Source organism: Lichenostomus cassidix, chromosome 6 (assembly GCF_008360975.1).
Source record: "Lichenostomus cassidix isolate B80296 chromosome 6, HeHo_3.0, whole genome shotgun sequence".
In the NCBI taxonomy this organism is placed as follows: domain Eukaryota; kingdom Metazoa; phylum Chordata; class Aves; order Passeriformes; family Meliphagidae; genus Lichenostomus; species Lichenostomus cassidix.
In genome coordinates this window covers 11,011,837-11,027,179 of record NC_139487.1, presented here as the reverse complement: position 1 = coordinate 11,027,179, position 15,343 = coordinate 11,011,837, and the positions used below count along the sequence as shown (strand labels likewise).

At 46.4% G+C, this 15,343-nt stretch overlaps 1 protein-coding gene across 1 annotated transcript in view; it reads left to right on the top strand.

Moving 5' to 3' along the window:
- The first annotated feature begins 369 nt into the window (after nucleotides 1-369).
- The window catches only part of SORCS3 (sortilin related VPS10 domain containing receptor 3), a 263,207-nt gene continuing 248,233 nt past the window's right edge, over nucleotides 370-15,343 (top strand). Inside the window, exon 1 of the mRNA XM_085064890.1 lies at nucleotides 370-1,742. Within this exon, the coding sequence (XP_084921016.1) occupies nucleotides 1,143-1,742 (600 nt within the window). The 5' untranslated portion in view covers nucleotides 370-1,142. The remainder of the gene's footprint in view (nucleotides 1,743-15,343) is intronic.

Below are 15,343 nucleotides of genomic sequence, written 5' to 3'. Positions count from 1 at the left end.
AAGCTGCAAGGCTTCTTGAGCTTTGCCAGCAGAAAACAGGTGTCCTGGCCGGGGCAAACGCATCCGTGCGGTGGGAGCGGGAGCGCTGCGCTGCCGTGACCTAAAGAAATACATCCCCCTCGCTCCTTCTCCCGACATAGTACCGAGATGCTGCTGCAGGGAGCTGCCTGCAGATACTGCCCTCTCTTCGTTATTGGCCCCACACAAATTTGCTAGTCTCCCTTCCTGGACGGTGGCAAGGCTGCCGGGATTCCCACGCACACGCGTGAGCTCCCACGGCCGGGAGCCTGCGCTTGGGACGGGCACATCACAGGCACGGAGCCGGCTCTGGAGGGATGCTGCTGGATGGCCGGGTCCGTGGGAACGCTGTGACACCCGGGAGGCACCCAAGAGCCGCTCATCCCAGCTGCGTTCCCTTGTGCCCCTTACCCGTGGCTGACATCCAGCCTTTGTGCGTACATTCACACACACAGGGCGAGGAGTACCCACACCGCTGTAAATACGAGCATATGTACACATACATCAGGACAAACGGGGGATGACGGCTGCTTTATCTCGGCCAGGAGCACACATACCAAATCAGGAGAAAAGGCTGGGTGATGCTCCAGCTGATTCGGTGCAGCGCGGTGTCCCGCTCCCGCCCCCGGCCCCGCTCCCGGCCCCCGGCGGCGCGGCGCGGCGCGGCGGGTGACTCGGCGGTGTATTTCAGCGGCGGCGGCGGCTTGGCAAGGCTCGGGGCTCCTCCCCCTGTGTGGTGGTACCCTCTCACTTGATCAAATCCTTGAACGTGAACAGTTTCACTGAAAAGCACTTTTGAAAAAAAAAAAATCCAGCAACAGTAAGGAACAGAATCCAACTACCGGGGAGAGTTTTTTCCTTTTTTTCCCTTCTTTCCCTTTTTCCTTTTTTCTTTTTTTTTTTTTTCCTGGTCATCGTCTCAGAGGCTGAGAAAGAGGGAAGAGAAAAGGGAAGAAGAAGAGAAAGAAGAAGAGCGAGAGAAAGCGGAGCCTTTTGCGAATAATAAATATTATAATTAGAACCGGCCCCTTTCTTCGTAAAAAAAAAAAAAAAAAAGGAAAGCCCTAAACGCAGCGCCTCATCCCCCCTCCCTCTGCAAGCCCCCCGACTCGCTCCGCAAAGGCATGGAGAAGGGGACCAACTGCTTTCCGACCTGCCACACCATTTTTCTCGCCTGGACATGGTTCTTACTTCTCTCTTGGTGTTGCACCGGCGCTGAAATAACTTGCAGATCCTGCTCATCTCCATCGCCCTCCTGGCCGTCCTCCTCGTCTCGCCTTAGGCAGGAGCAGCGACAGCCGCCGCCGCCGCCGCGAGGATTACGGAGCTGGCCGGGCGGCCGGGCGCGGGGCTCGGTCGGGGCGGCGGCAGCCGCGGAGCCGGTGCCGGGCGCGGAGCCGGGGGGCCGAGCGGGGCCGCGGGGAGCGGCGCTCCGAGCGGCGGGGGCGGGAGGCGGCGCGCCCGGGGGCCGGGGCCCGGCGGCGCCGCGGACCCGCCGGAGCTCCGAGGGGCGCCGGGCGCTGCCTACCGGCGGCGTCCGGGGGCTGCCCGCGGCCGAGGGGCAGCGCGGCGGCCGCGCTCAGCCCCGCGGGCCCCCCGAGGATGGGAGAGCGGCGCGGCTGCGAGGGGCCGAGGAGCCGAGGCTGAGCAGCACCACCTTCGCGCTCACCGGGGATGCGGCGCACAACCAAGCTATGGTGCACTGGTCCGGCCACAACAGCAGCGTAAGTACCGCCCCGCAGACCCGACCCGAGCCCATCCGGCGGCGCTTGGCGGGGAGGGAGCCGGGACAGCGGCGGGACGGTGCCGAGCTGCCGCTGCGGCCGGTGGTGCGGGGAGGAGGGGGGCGCTGGGCGGGCACCATGCCCTTACCGCCAGCGGGAGCGGGACACGGAGCGATGGCCGCAGGAGAAAAGTTTTCCTGGGGAACGGTGAAGGCGAGTGGGAGCACCGTTCTGCCCCCGCCCCGGGAGGCAGAGCTGCGATCCCCGGGCAGAGCGGCGGCAGCGCCCCGAAGGGCCGGGCTGGCCCGAGCCCTCTGCTCTGCGTGTCCCGTGTGCCTCTCCCCTGGGCACCCTCGCTCTCAGTGTCTCCATGTGTAATAAACACCTTGGCACGTTTCGCTGCCTCCGTGCCTGGGATGAATGATGTACAGCAGTGGTGGAAAAGCCCTCCAGTGCCCCGCTGTGAGTGCTGGAGGCAAGAGAGATCCCGTTAATTCATTAAGGGGTGGGAAGCCCCACAGCACTTCAAGGGGCTTTGAGTGGAGAAAAACAGTGCAAGCACAGTGAAAAGTTTGTAAAAAATCCGTGGCATCTCAAGCCTTTTTCCCGAAATCAGTAATAAGGAGTCTCTGAGGTGTTCCTGAAAGCCTGTGGGATTGTTTGTGTGCGTGTGCAGGGGGCATGTCCCAAAAGCCCACACGTTGTTGTTCCATGATAGTGCAGGGCCCTCCCTCACACCCGCTTTGCAATGCCCGGCAGATGGCTGTGGATAAAACTTCAAGTTTCTTTAGACTTGGTATCAGAAATACCATTTCTACTCTCCATGTAATCTGGGATCAGATGTAATTTAAATGGCTCTGGGAAACCTTTATGTCTGGTGACAATATTCCCATTATTCTGATTATTATAGCTTGTCACTGCCTTGAAAATGCCTCTTTTATTGTTTTTCCACTATTGGAAATGAGTATAAAGCAATTAACAGCAGAAAACAGATTGGCTGCCTTTTCAGATACATTCTTCATGGAACTTACTAGCCATGAAAAAGCAAATTGTCTGCCTACTTATCTATCTGTCTCTTTGTGCATCAGCTGTAGGTTCTAATGTGCAATTCAACCATCTCCTTATTTTTTTTTACTGGACTTTTTTTGGTCTATTTATTAATACTTAGGCAATAATTCTGACATCAATGTAGATGTTACTTCTATGTAACCAGTTTTTAAAGGCAGTTGTGTTTGCCAGACATGAATTCCACTCTCATTAAAGATGAAAGCAAACATTCAAGAGAAAACAGCTGCATGGTATATTTCAGCACTACACTTGTCTCTAGCATTATTTATTTTTAATATAACATGCCATGTAATGAAGAAAACAACCTATATGCCCTCTCTTTTGTTTCATTTTGATGCTGGATCAAGTCGTGTTGAGCAAAAGAAGCTAAAATGCCTCCCCCATGCCTTCCCAGCATGGATTTTCAATAGTTTTGAGTATTTCTGCCTAAAGTAGCAAAGAAAACTCATTCTGTAGGCATTTGCAGGGGAAAGAAAGGTTTTTTCTTCCTAAAGCACAGCTCAGAAAGTGATTTTCACAAAATTCTCCTTCCTTGGTTTCTTTCACAGAAATATGCTTTTTAAATAACTAGTTTCCTTATTCTTTAACTTGTTCATGGCATGCCATTAGGATTTTGCACCTCAGGATACCATGCATTGAAAGCTTCCAAGTTAAAAGCATGAGCTGAAGCAAAATTCTGGTGTTTATTGCCAGTGTGGTGTTTGTAGGAAGGAGAAACAAGCATGTTAATAAATACCAATATTATATTTTCATGATTTTTCTGATACGAAGTCTTGCATCCTGAGACTTTTTCTTTCCTGTCTTTTGCAGAAAACAAACTGCATTTAGTAATTAATTGGATAATTTTTTAACTGTGTAGAGGGAAAGTTCTATGCTTGAACCTGGGTTCTTTCATTTATTAACAGATAAGGCTGAATCCAATGCCTGTTTTTCTGCTGCAGCTCGATTTTTACCTAATTCTGCTCCTGGGGTGTCTATGGCACAGGAACACGAAGCAATTTGCCCAAGGTCACTCAGGCAAACAGTGTGGCTTCTTTTGCCAGCCACATGGGCTCCCAGCCCCACATCACAAAGCATATATTTTCTTAGGTCACAGGAGATGTAAAGCAGCAGGAAGGTGTATTGAAAATGGACAATAGACATTAACTCGTGTCATGATTATGCCAGTTGACCTAGGAGAGTAGGTAGGATGTATCTGTATGTTATTGAATTCAGGCTCCCAAAGCAGTGAAGAGAAAAACAGCTTGCTTTTACCAATTCCCTGTTACTTGAACAGATTTCAAAACCTAAGCTTTTGTCACTTATGTGTTATTAAACATGTGATCAATCAAGTTTTGTGCATTAGTGGTGGGGTATTCCCAAAAACTAGATGGATTTGCAAAGAAGACAAAGGTAATAAAAAATTGGGGTTTGACTGGGATGAATAGATCCCCAGACACTCCACAAAAAGGAGGTCTTTGCAGCTGCTGGATGTCTTGTTACCTAGAATATTAAAACCCTCTGCTTTTTAAATTATTATTGCTTTAAAAGCAAGTCTCTGTTCATCTCCTATCCCCTTTTCTCGCATGTCTCTCAAATCTCAGTTTAACTTATTAAAACATAATCCCTTCCAGGCAACAAACTTTTGTTTTCTCCATTTGCAGATAGTGAGGTCAGGATTATGATAGAGGCAAAAGGCTGGTGAGATCAGGGAATTTGGGTTCTCTGCTTTGTCCTGCCCAGAGGCTTTTTCTGTGACCTTAGGAAAGACAATTAACCTCTCTGGATCTCCTCTTCCATGTTAAATGAGGCTAGTACTACTTAGCTACCACAAAGTGGTGGTGTGGAGCAGAATTCATTTCTGCTTTGAAAGTACCTGAGGATCTTCAAGTGAAAATTGTTAGAAAAATACAAAAATACTATTCTGTGTAGAAGTGAGGTCTGTTCTCTATGCCCTCATGAAGGGAACTTGGCTTAATTCAGTGGGTCTGACATTAGAAAAAAGAGATTTCTATTTGGGCTTCAGGTATCAATCTGCCCTAATAGAAGCATTAGGTCATGAGCAAAGTCATGAAGCTCTTGAGGGACCTTGTAGAGATCAGTTAAAATGTTTTCTTGCCAAGGCTTTTCTGAAGAAAGGAGAATTTATAGTGAAAACTTCTCTTGTTCCTAAAAGATTTGCAAACCATTTTTTTTCCAAAACCATTCCTCTGTGAATACATATGCTATGTACAAATGTGCCATTCAGTGAGCAGTTGTACCCTCTACACTTGTTTTCCCTCTCTAGATGTTTATGTTAGTGCATGAAATTTTCCTGTTCACCAAATGCTCTCTCCAACCAACCTTCTTGTGACGATGATCTGATTCTTCATATTGTCTTTTCTTCCTTCCTCTCTCCCTGATTTCTAGGATAAGGAGCTGCAAAAAAAGGTAGCAGCACCTCTAATGCTCTTACAGTTTTAAATCTCACTATCTTGTTTCTTGACAGTAGGTTTTCCAAGAGATTTCAACAAACTACAGTGAATAAAACACATTTACTAGGATAGCTCTCCTGGTATGGTCACTGGTAGAAGGGTAAATGGGAACTGTTGTTAGGTTTCAGAGTTGTCCCTCGGATGAACGTAGCTGTTTACAGGAAGTACTTAATTCTGTCCATGCTTTTTCTATGATGGAATTACTACAAATTCGGTGGTGTTGTGGGTGGGTTTTTTTTCAATATGAGAGGCAAAGATGCACATTTCTAGCTTTCTCTGGAAGACATTTGCAATCTACTGTCTATAGAGATGCTGCAGCTAATGATCACTGTGTGCTTTAGCTATCTCATGTATATATGCCTTAGTCTTTCCAGTAACCAGAGACAAATCCCATGGAATCACAGAAGGTTAATGGTTGGAAGGAATCTTAAAGGTCCTCTAGTCCCAGTCCCCACTGCCATGGGCAAGGACATCTCCCCAGATCTGGCATAAATTCTCCCAAACTTTTGGCATAAAGAAGAAAAATGCACTATAATGCCCCAGTAAGAGCAAGAGAGGGCATTTGTCTAAGGCATGTATAGTATTGCAGGTTCCTGCAGCCAGGCCAAATTCCTATATGATCCCAGGGGATGGATGTATCATAGTGTATGAAAAATGTCAGCAGTGCATTTTTTTTTAAACTCATTATAGTAGAGCAGTGCAGAAGACGAACCCGTAGAAGTGTGGTGTGCTTAAATGATGCAGCTGCTACTTGTGCAGACCATGCAATTGCATTGATGCTTTCAGCATGATCCAGGCCCTGAAAACTGGGGAAGGCAGGATGAGAGCTGGTGAGACACTGGACTGGGGCCTTGTTTTGTCTTGACGGCCATGCTGCACTGTTTTGTCCAGCCAACCTGTGGCTGTCATTTCTAGCGTTAATATGGTTTCAAGATTCACTCCAAGACTTGGAATGTAAGATGCTCTTGGGACAAGATGGTAAAGAGGAGGCTGATAGTGCTGCAGTAAGTTACAGACATCTGAAGTAGAGTTGGAGAGAAGATGCAGCTTATCTTATTGGTTGAAGAGGAATTAATATGTGTTAACAGCCCCAACATATGTCATACTGGACATTAGGAAGAGTTTCTTCCCAAAGAAAGTGATACAGCAAGGCACCAGAAAGCCTTTGGAGATTTCCAAGACTCGTGTACAGATGATGATCTGATGGGAACCACTCTGCTCTGAATGGGTTTTCTCTACCTCCTACTACCACCTATCCAATTTCTTTCCCCTGTGCAAGCTCTGGGGGCTGGCAGTGACAAGCAGGTTGTGCAAGTTCTCACAGTGAAGCCTTTCTCTTCCGGGAATGATTCCTCTGAATGCTGTTGGCAGGGTTCTGGTGTGATCTGCTAATGTACTGGTGGTTGGATGCTGAGACATTACTCACTCCCATGGAGAATTACAAGCTGGGGAGGCCAATGGGATCGCTCTGTGCCAGGTAGTTTTTCATTAAGATGCCTTGCCAGTGTGTGATGGGCAATATTTGCAATTCCAAATAGACTGCTATGCTTGGAAGGGAGGAAGGGGAATCTTTAGGCAGGCAAAGCTGCATTTAGTTGTCAGCCATGGGTAACTGCTCCAAAAGTCCAGCTGGATTTCAGTCTAAAGTGTTTACTCCTGGAGTGCAAAAATGGTGATAGAGCAACCATATTAATTGTACTGCTTTGGGTAGATATTTAAATTTCTATTCTAGACTGTTTCTTTCTCAAATAACTTTTGAGTAGGTTGTGGTCTTGTTGGCATTGAATGTAGGCCAACTCTGGCAAAATATCTTGATGCATTTCCACTTTTCCTCTACCTTTAGTAATAAGGTTTGCCACTAAGGTCCTCCAGGACTTTGCCAATCCATTTTTAATTAATATTGAAATAGAAGCTTGGAAATAGAAATGGAACTCTGGCATGGGAACTGCTTTTGTGGTTGTCTTGAGTCAGTGGAGCAGGAAAAAGGCATCTGGAAAATAGTCTTTGTGTTCTCTCCAGACTGGTTTCATTGCAAAGTCAATTTGATGTCCAGTGGATGGGCCTCGGTATTGTTTGTGGATCCCCTGAAACTGGCAGGTTCCCTGGGCCATTTCCCTGCCTGGCACAGCAAACTGTTGAAATTTTTGTAGTTCCAAGCTCAGTAACAGAACTTCTGTCCTAGATGTCTGTCATCGGTTTCTCTTTAGACCTCAGTACTCAAACTTTGTCATGATCAGGGAGGAGGCCTAGGACTTGTGGCTAAACTTTCACAGTTGATTAAATGCAAATAGAAACAGCTCCATGATTCTTAATTTTTTTTTAATGGAAAACATTCATATAATTAGATGATGAAGTATTTTGAAAATGGGTTTAGCAGATAATTTATGTTAGGCGGGCGATATTTTTCTCAAAAGGAAGGTGAGATGAAACCAATATTTCCTTGAAGGCAAGACAGTAGGAAGGTGAAACTATCTGAGAGTTTCCAAATTTATATCTGCTTTTGTAGTAGAGATTTTAGAAAACATAGGAGAACAGTGTTTAATGGGAAAAGCACAGGGTAAGGGCCAAGATCTTTAGTGTTATTTGCACTAAAGGATACTGAAAACCAGTCTTGCAAACAGTCAAGAATTTACTCAAGTCATACCACAGTGTCATGCTCCTTGAGCTCCCTGGATGTCTGTAGGTAGAACAGAGGAGAACAGTACATGCTTACCTCAGTCAGTGCCCTTGAACAATTCCAGATTCATATCAGAATTGAGGGCCAAGCCTGAGCTCATGGTTGGGGCTGGTTTGAGGACATTGCAGGGGACCTGTCAGTTATGGAGTTAAGGCTTGGGTTTGGCTGGGCCCTGGTCAAGTGCATCTTCCAGTGAGATGCTGTGTTTGAAGGTGTTGAATACAATCTGCCTCAATCGAGGGAGTAAATTAAATGATGTGTTCCTTGTGAACCACTCAGTGCTGTAATTGCGGAAATCACCCAAAGCAGCAAAGTATTTGTTTAGATTCTCAGTTGAAATTAATGTAGGATTGATCTAGACTAGTTTACTGTAGTTGAGAATCCAACCTGCAGGACCTTACAGCAGTGGAAAAAAAGATTGAGAAATGAGTACAGAGGTGAGGAAAGATGAAGCAATACAGCAAGAAGAGCTGTGGGCCCTTTATGTTTTCTGAATTACAGTCACAGGGCTGTGGGCAGATGAGTTTCCTTCTCTCTTTTGCACAGCCCTTCAGTGACTCTTGCTTGGCTCTGAGAGTTTGTCAGTCTGTGGGGGTTTGACCCACACTGTAAGCTTTGCTGGAGACTGATCTGGTGGCATAGTTGGTAGAGCCCCACAGGACTTCTAAACTAAAATATCCCTTAGCTGGAATATCCTTTGCTGCAGTCACACCTTTGCAAGTAAGTTTTCTGGTTTGCTTAAACTCTGTGTAGGAATCCAAGGTAAACAAATTCCCAAATCCTAAATTCCCCTTAATATTCATGGAGAATTGCATCATTGTTGTTAATATTTCCTCCATGCAAAAAGGAGAGCCTGGAAGTATTTCCTTTCCTGCCTTTATGGGGTGTTATGAGACTGAGGGAACTGAAAAAAATTGCTGCATGTTTGTAGAACGTGGCTATGTGGGTGTAAACATATTTGATAAATAATCTGCCATGGAAATGTTAGGGTCAATTTCCAGCCCTCATCACCAGTGGAGTCCCAGCATGCAATAAAAGTAAGAAAAGATTGATGCTGAGTGATCAAATCTCTCTTTTGTTCCTCCCTCTCCGTGCTGAAGGAGACCTGATTGCTCTCCCTCTGAAACGAGTGGCAAAGCCCTGACACTGAGGCTGCCACGGTGTTTTTTCCTCTTCGTATTCCAACATGCGACACAATCGCCAGCCAGGCAGTTCTGTCGAGCACTACAGGGCCTGCGTGCCCCAAATAGCATCAGTTTTAATTAGCGCAGCGTGGTGTGGATCCCTGGGGCGCGGGCTGCGCGAAGGGTGCGGGCTGCCGGGGCGAGGGGAGCGCAGCCGGGCGCTAGAGGGAGCGTGGGCATCTGAGAAAGGCAGGAATGCTGCTGGATGGAGCCTGGCACTGCGTGCTGGGAAGGTGCAGGCTGCTGAAATATTGATATGGAAACCCGCTCGGAGTCATTGACTCTGGGAAACTCCCGCTGTCTGGGGTTGCCTCCGCGAGAGACGGGGAGAGTCCTACCAGACACTCGGTGGTGGTAAAGCATTTTGCCATCCCGTGCAGCTGGTGCTGTCTCCATTTTTGCTGTCTCTAATCGCTGCCAGGCTTTTTCCTGAAGAGGGGATTCGCAGTTCCGGGGTCTCTCATCTGCTCCGTCCCCTTCAGCCTGGGTCATGTGCCTATAAAGCCTCCAGCATCCCCCTGCAGCTGCCGGCGGTGCTGCTCGTGTGGGAGATGGATGGTGTTTGAGCTGTGTGGCGCGGGCAGCAGTGATGCAAATCCTGGCTGCACCTCCATCTCCTGCACTGCCCTGCCCCGTTGTGTCCTGGCCAGCCCCCGAGGGTGGCTGCTGACAAAGCCACCTGGCTGCCGATCTGCTCCCTCTCCCCTACCATCGAAAAAGGCTGGGGAGGGCGGGAGATCCGGGCTCCATCACTTCTCTCCCTGTGCTTGATCTATAGAGGATGCACTTGCCCTCATAGCTGTCTGCCACTTGGCACTCTAATATTTTGACCAAGTCGAAGGCGTTGCACAAATCTTTGTGTTTCTCCTTTTCCTTCTTGTGGATGTGAAGGAACAGAAAGAATTGCAATTTTTACCAGCTACTCCATTGTGGGACAAAGAAACTTTTCCTGGGAAATGCAGTTGCACTTACTGATCTCTTTGGGACTAAAATGTATGTTTGGGATTTAAAAAAACATAGGACTGAGCAAATCACTTAGGTCAATGATGGGCTGAAGAACTTGAGATGCTGGAAGCAATTGGTTTTGACACTGCTTCAGTCTGTAATATGTGGGTGCTGCTGGTGCATCTTCAGTGGTGCTGCTGGTAGGCTCCAGAAATCCATTGAACCCCTCATGGAGATTTGGTAGAGGACCCCAGTGAGGGGTTAGTGGAGCAGAAGATTTGGCACAGAGCTCCTGCTGACTTTCAAGGCAGGGAGCAATGTGTGGGTTGAGTTCAGATGTGCTTTGGTGGGCGCCAGAGGAGAGCAGGCTGTGCATGCATATTGTCTTTGTGATTCATGGTCTTGCCATGAACCTTGTGTTTGCAGTAGGACAGGGCTTTGCTTCTGTTTGTCCAAAAGCCTGGTGCAAGACACAAAACTGGTGAGCCTGCATGTGGAGGAGCACTGTCACCTCGTGCTCACTCTGTGTAGTGGGACAGACAGACAGGCAGAGCTGCCTGCTGGTCTGGGGGCCTCTGAAAAACACATTTGTATCTGGCATGAAAAAAAGTTTGCCTATGAGACAGTGAGATTGCAAACCACTCTGATAACCATGCCACTTGAGAGAACTGGTATTTCAGAAGAAAGAATCTTTATTCAGGTGTCCTTTGGCAACTGTTGGAACAACACCACGACAAAGCCCCATCCAGTCAAAGTGTCCATATCAAGTGTCACAGAGGTACAATAGAGATTGTTCAGACTTTATGGGTAGCTGAGCTTTTAACAGAAGCGCTTTCAGAAAAGTGTGGGGTGTGGAATACAGCAGAAAAAGATCTGGCCAGGTCAGCCCACCAGATTATGATTTCTGCTGAGTGTTTTTGAGGCCCTGCCCCAATAGCCATGCTGAACACTTTATCTGACCTGTGAGAGCTGTCTGTTCTCTGGAGGACCAGGCAATGAGTAAAATGCCTGATCATTTTGTTAAGCAAAAGAAGTTTACAATCACTTAACTGCGTGCCCTTCCAGGACTCTTGTCTGTCAGTGTTTGCTATCATCTCTGTCATGATCCCTCATTCTGCTGCCCTTTTGGAGGGGTGAAGAGTGGCACGAGGTGTACTTGGCTGAGCATTATAGGTGTGCTGAGAGCTGGCTGTGATTGATGCATCAATCAGCTGGAGCCCTGCCAGCTGTGGAAGTGGACACTGGAACTTATGGTTCAGGCCAGATATTCGTTTGGGGCCTGCTTCTCACTCAGCTGAACTTAGAGGAATTCTGCACCTCTGTGACCTTTTATCCCCTGTTGGATTCAGCTCAAATTGGTCAAATTCCAAAGTTATCCCTCCAATGCTAATTTACACTTATCATTGTCTGTTGATCCAAAGCAGAAACTCTTTCTATTTCAAGGCACCTAAAGCACAGCTACAGCATCAGCACTGAGGAGTCCTTAATTTTTGTAATTAGGTGGTCATGTTGGTTTTTGCTATCCTGCCTGGAAACTCTGTTCCTTTAATCAAAAGGCAACATTGCTGGTAGTGTAGCATTCTCAGTTTGCTTATACAGCACCTCTTTGTGGCAGGTTCAATGCTACCCGCCTTTCCCTTTAATTAATTTCAGATTATCTTCATTACTTGTTCCTCCTCACATACTGCAAGTAACAAAGCCTGCCTTTCTGAGTTGCATTGAGGTTTTGTTCTGATTGCTCTCAGCTTTCTTGGGCTTTTTAAAAAGAATATTTATTTGTGCTTTCTGTAGTGCTACTGGAAACAGGCAATAAACTGGATTGGGGAGATGGAGAAACAACTCACAGGAAGGGGAAATAGACAGGTCTAACTCTGTAGAATATCAAATATTAGACAATAAAATATTCAATAATTTGAGAATGTTACATCTTCTGTAATAAAGGACATTCTTATTTTCTTTCCCAAAGACAGAGTTTATCAGTCATGAAAAGTCACTGACTAGTGGATGCCATTCTCAGGGAGAAGCTGGAATGAGCCACAGTTCTCTTCATGTGCTCATCCTGGAGGAGATGGGGTGAGAGGCCAGAGCTGATCCATGGAATGTGTGAGGATGCAGGAATGAGTCAACATGCGTGTGAAAGTGCTCAGTCATGTTGTTTCTGTTTCACAGCTCATGGGGAAACACCTTATCTGGTGCTGTGCATTCTTACCCAAGAGAGTTGGCTGTAACATTAATTGCCCTTGGTACCTAACAGGTCTAACAGAAAAAAGCTGTGTTTGTCAAAATGGGCTGCATGGGAGCACCTGAGAGTAGGATGGGAGGGGCCAGAGTGGAGCTTCCTGGGCTTTTTACATATTTTAAAATCCCATTTTAATCACATTTTTAAAGATTAAAAAAGTATTTTGGAAATGTAGAGGATACTATGCCTGTGTTTACATGTGTGTTAAGGTATGTGACCTGACAACTACAGAACTAGGTATATAACCATTTAATTAGAAAAAACCTAAGACTCACGTAACCAGGGATGATTTGGGGCCATAGTCTGATTCTTCCTGCTTTTCCTCTGTTCCCTCTCTACACCCTCCTGTTGTAACTCGTGGGCTCTGATGCTGTTATGTAGTACTGCAAGTCCCTTCCTTCTCTATCCTTTGCTGTGGCCTTTACACAGCAGTGACTTGTACAGCCTCTGGTATGAGTCAAAGGGAGGGTTTTTCTGTGCCTGTCCTGGTTGGATTTGGCAACCCTCAGTTACACACTGGGTTCCTTGGGCTGAATGTGGTTGTTGGTGTGCTGAATTTGGAGTTCTCCTACAGCATGTGTCCTCTCTGGGTTTGGTTCGGTTCTGCTCTGCTCTCATCTGCAGATCTCACTTGATCAGGAGATGGGAGGGATGGTAACAAGATGGAAAAGAGCTGGCAATTATTTGGAGTCTGTCCTTGCAGCCTTTTTGCTCCTGAGCTGAAAGTTTGTTTTTTTTTTTTTCTTTTTGGAAAATGCCTATGGATTTGCAGTGTTTTAAGAGAGAAGTAGAAAACTGTGTTTAATGGTAAACACTTGGAACAGAAGAGGCTTCCCTCCCGCAGCTGTATGTACAGCACCTTGCACAAATTTTGTGTCTTTAAATGGTGATGTATACAATACAGATGGCAGAGTCTTGCCATTTGTTTTCACCCGCATATTTGGAATTTGAATTCCCTGAAGAGGAGGCAGCATGGACATTCCCTGCCAGCTTGTTTCTACAGAGCATAGATGATTAGTTGTGATTGGGCAGATGTGGCCTCTTCTGTTATTTCTGACTTTTTGCCACCAGCCTGTGCTAGTCCCTGGGGTGGCATGCTGGTCAGTTTTGTGCTGGCTTTGTCCCTCCTTAATGTGGGGCTGGAAGGTGTTTTGCTCCTGTGATAGTCCCCTGTGGTGAATTTTTGTTGACAGGCAGTGCTGGCTACAGGGAAGCTGGTAGCTTTTTCAGGTTCATTCTTTATTTAAATGCTCTGCCTCCAGAGGCATGCTTGTGCATGACTTGTCCTGATGCATTTTCCTTGGGCATCCTTCTGCTGTGGCAGCTCCTGCCCAGGGCACGGACTGAGAATGAACCTAATAGATGGAATTAGCACCAGAGGAAAAAGAAGTCCCCTGAGCAAGGCATGCACAGCTACTGGGAACTTAAATAGTGTTTTGATGATGTACTGCTCTGTGCCTAAGTTGTGCTGGGAGAGAAGGGAGGAAAGTGATTATTTGGAGTCAGGGGATCTGACTCCCAGCAGCCTGGGACATGGTCAGTTCAGGTTAGACATGCCATGGCTGAATGATGCTTGGAGTTGTCTCAGACAAGAACCAGGCAGAGAAATGCTGTCAGGAGGCTTTTCTCCTTATTTAGGCTGAATGGGTCATTCTCACCTGCCAGGGTACATAAATTGCTGTCATGCAAGCTAAAGCTTTAGACCACTTGCTTAATGGTCTGTCCTGCCATTAACTGAAGGAAGAGCAAGGATGTCAGTAAATACATATTAGCCTTTCAACGGGTACTGTTCAGCTGATGTTAGTGTTCCAAAATCCACTCTGGTTTATGGTGATTTTATGCTGGTGTTGCTTCAGTAGAACTTGATTTATGCTAATGTGAGCAGGACCCCAATGTGGATATTTTTGTGTGCAGCCTTGGTTTTGCCAGTGTGGGTCTTTAGGTACCTTTATGTATCTTTATGTGTCTCCTTTAATTTGTGCCCTTTTTTTTTTTTTTTTTTTTTTTTTCCTCTCTTCTCATTTGTCTAGTATTTTGTTTTCTTTTGTCCTGAGCTTGGGACAGTGAAAATGAATTGTCTGATTGTGGGGAACATGACTAAGTCCGTGACTTAAGGGAGGAAGACTCAGGTATTGCCATAGTGAGGGCAAGTATCTTTCTCCCTTTCTTGCAGTGATGAGAAAGTTGGATGTTCAAGTGCACTAGCATGTGCTTTAGCAATGCAGTGATGTTAATTGTCTGCCTGTGATTTGGACACTTCAGGGTGAGAATGGCCAAACTGGACTTGCCAAGTCTCAGTTATTTTTGGAATATTTAGAAGAAAAGTCTGTGTTAAACTGTATCCTAAATCCTAGTGGGGTTTTTCTGGGAGAAGATGAGTATCCCTTTCTAATGCATGTGGTTTCTCTCAAAGTCTTGTGGGCAACTGTGGGCTCTCAGTTCACTGCTTAGTTAAATATCTTCACTGCTTTTGGGGGTTTCTGTTTTGAGAGGGCACAAGTGTCTGCCTGAATGGAAGGTTTGGAAGAATTGGAGGGAGGGAACCGTTTGTAATAAACTATCAAGCCAGATTTTTCAACATTGTGCTATGCTGTAGCCTTGAGCTGGGGTTGCCAGGCTCTTCTGTGCTTATTGTAGAAGCAGCTTTTTTTTATTTTGGCTGGTAGATAAATAGTACACAGACTTGGCCAGACAGACCAAGTGCTGTGAGTGATCCCTTTGCCAGACTGGAAATGGTGTTCTGGATCCCTCACTTCTGCTTGGAATCACTTGTCAATGGAACCTTTTGGTTTGTCTTTTGCTCTCTCTCTTTAATAAAACTGCTGTGCTCAGTTCAAATCCTTGGTATTGCAATAAAATCTTGCCACGATAAGGACCTTAGCTTGATGAAGCAGTAGCTCCTGTCAGAGCAGCATGTTTTATTTCAAGGGCATATTTTTCATCTTCCTGATGCTGCATAGGGCACCAGTAATACCTTCAGAGTCAGTACTGATACACTGATGAAATGTCAGTAAGATGAGAACAAGACCCACGTG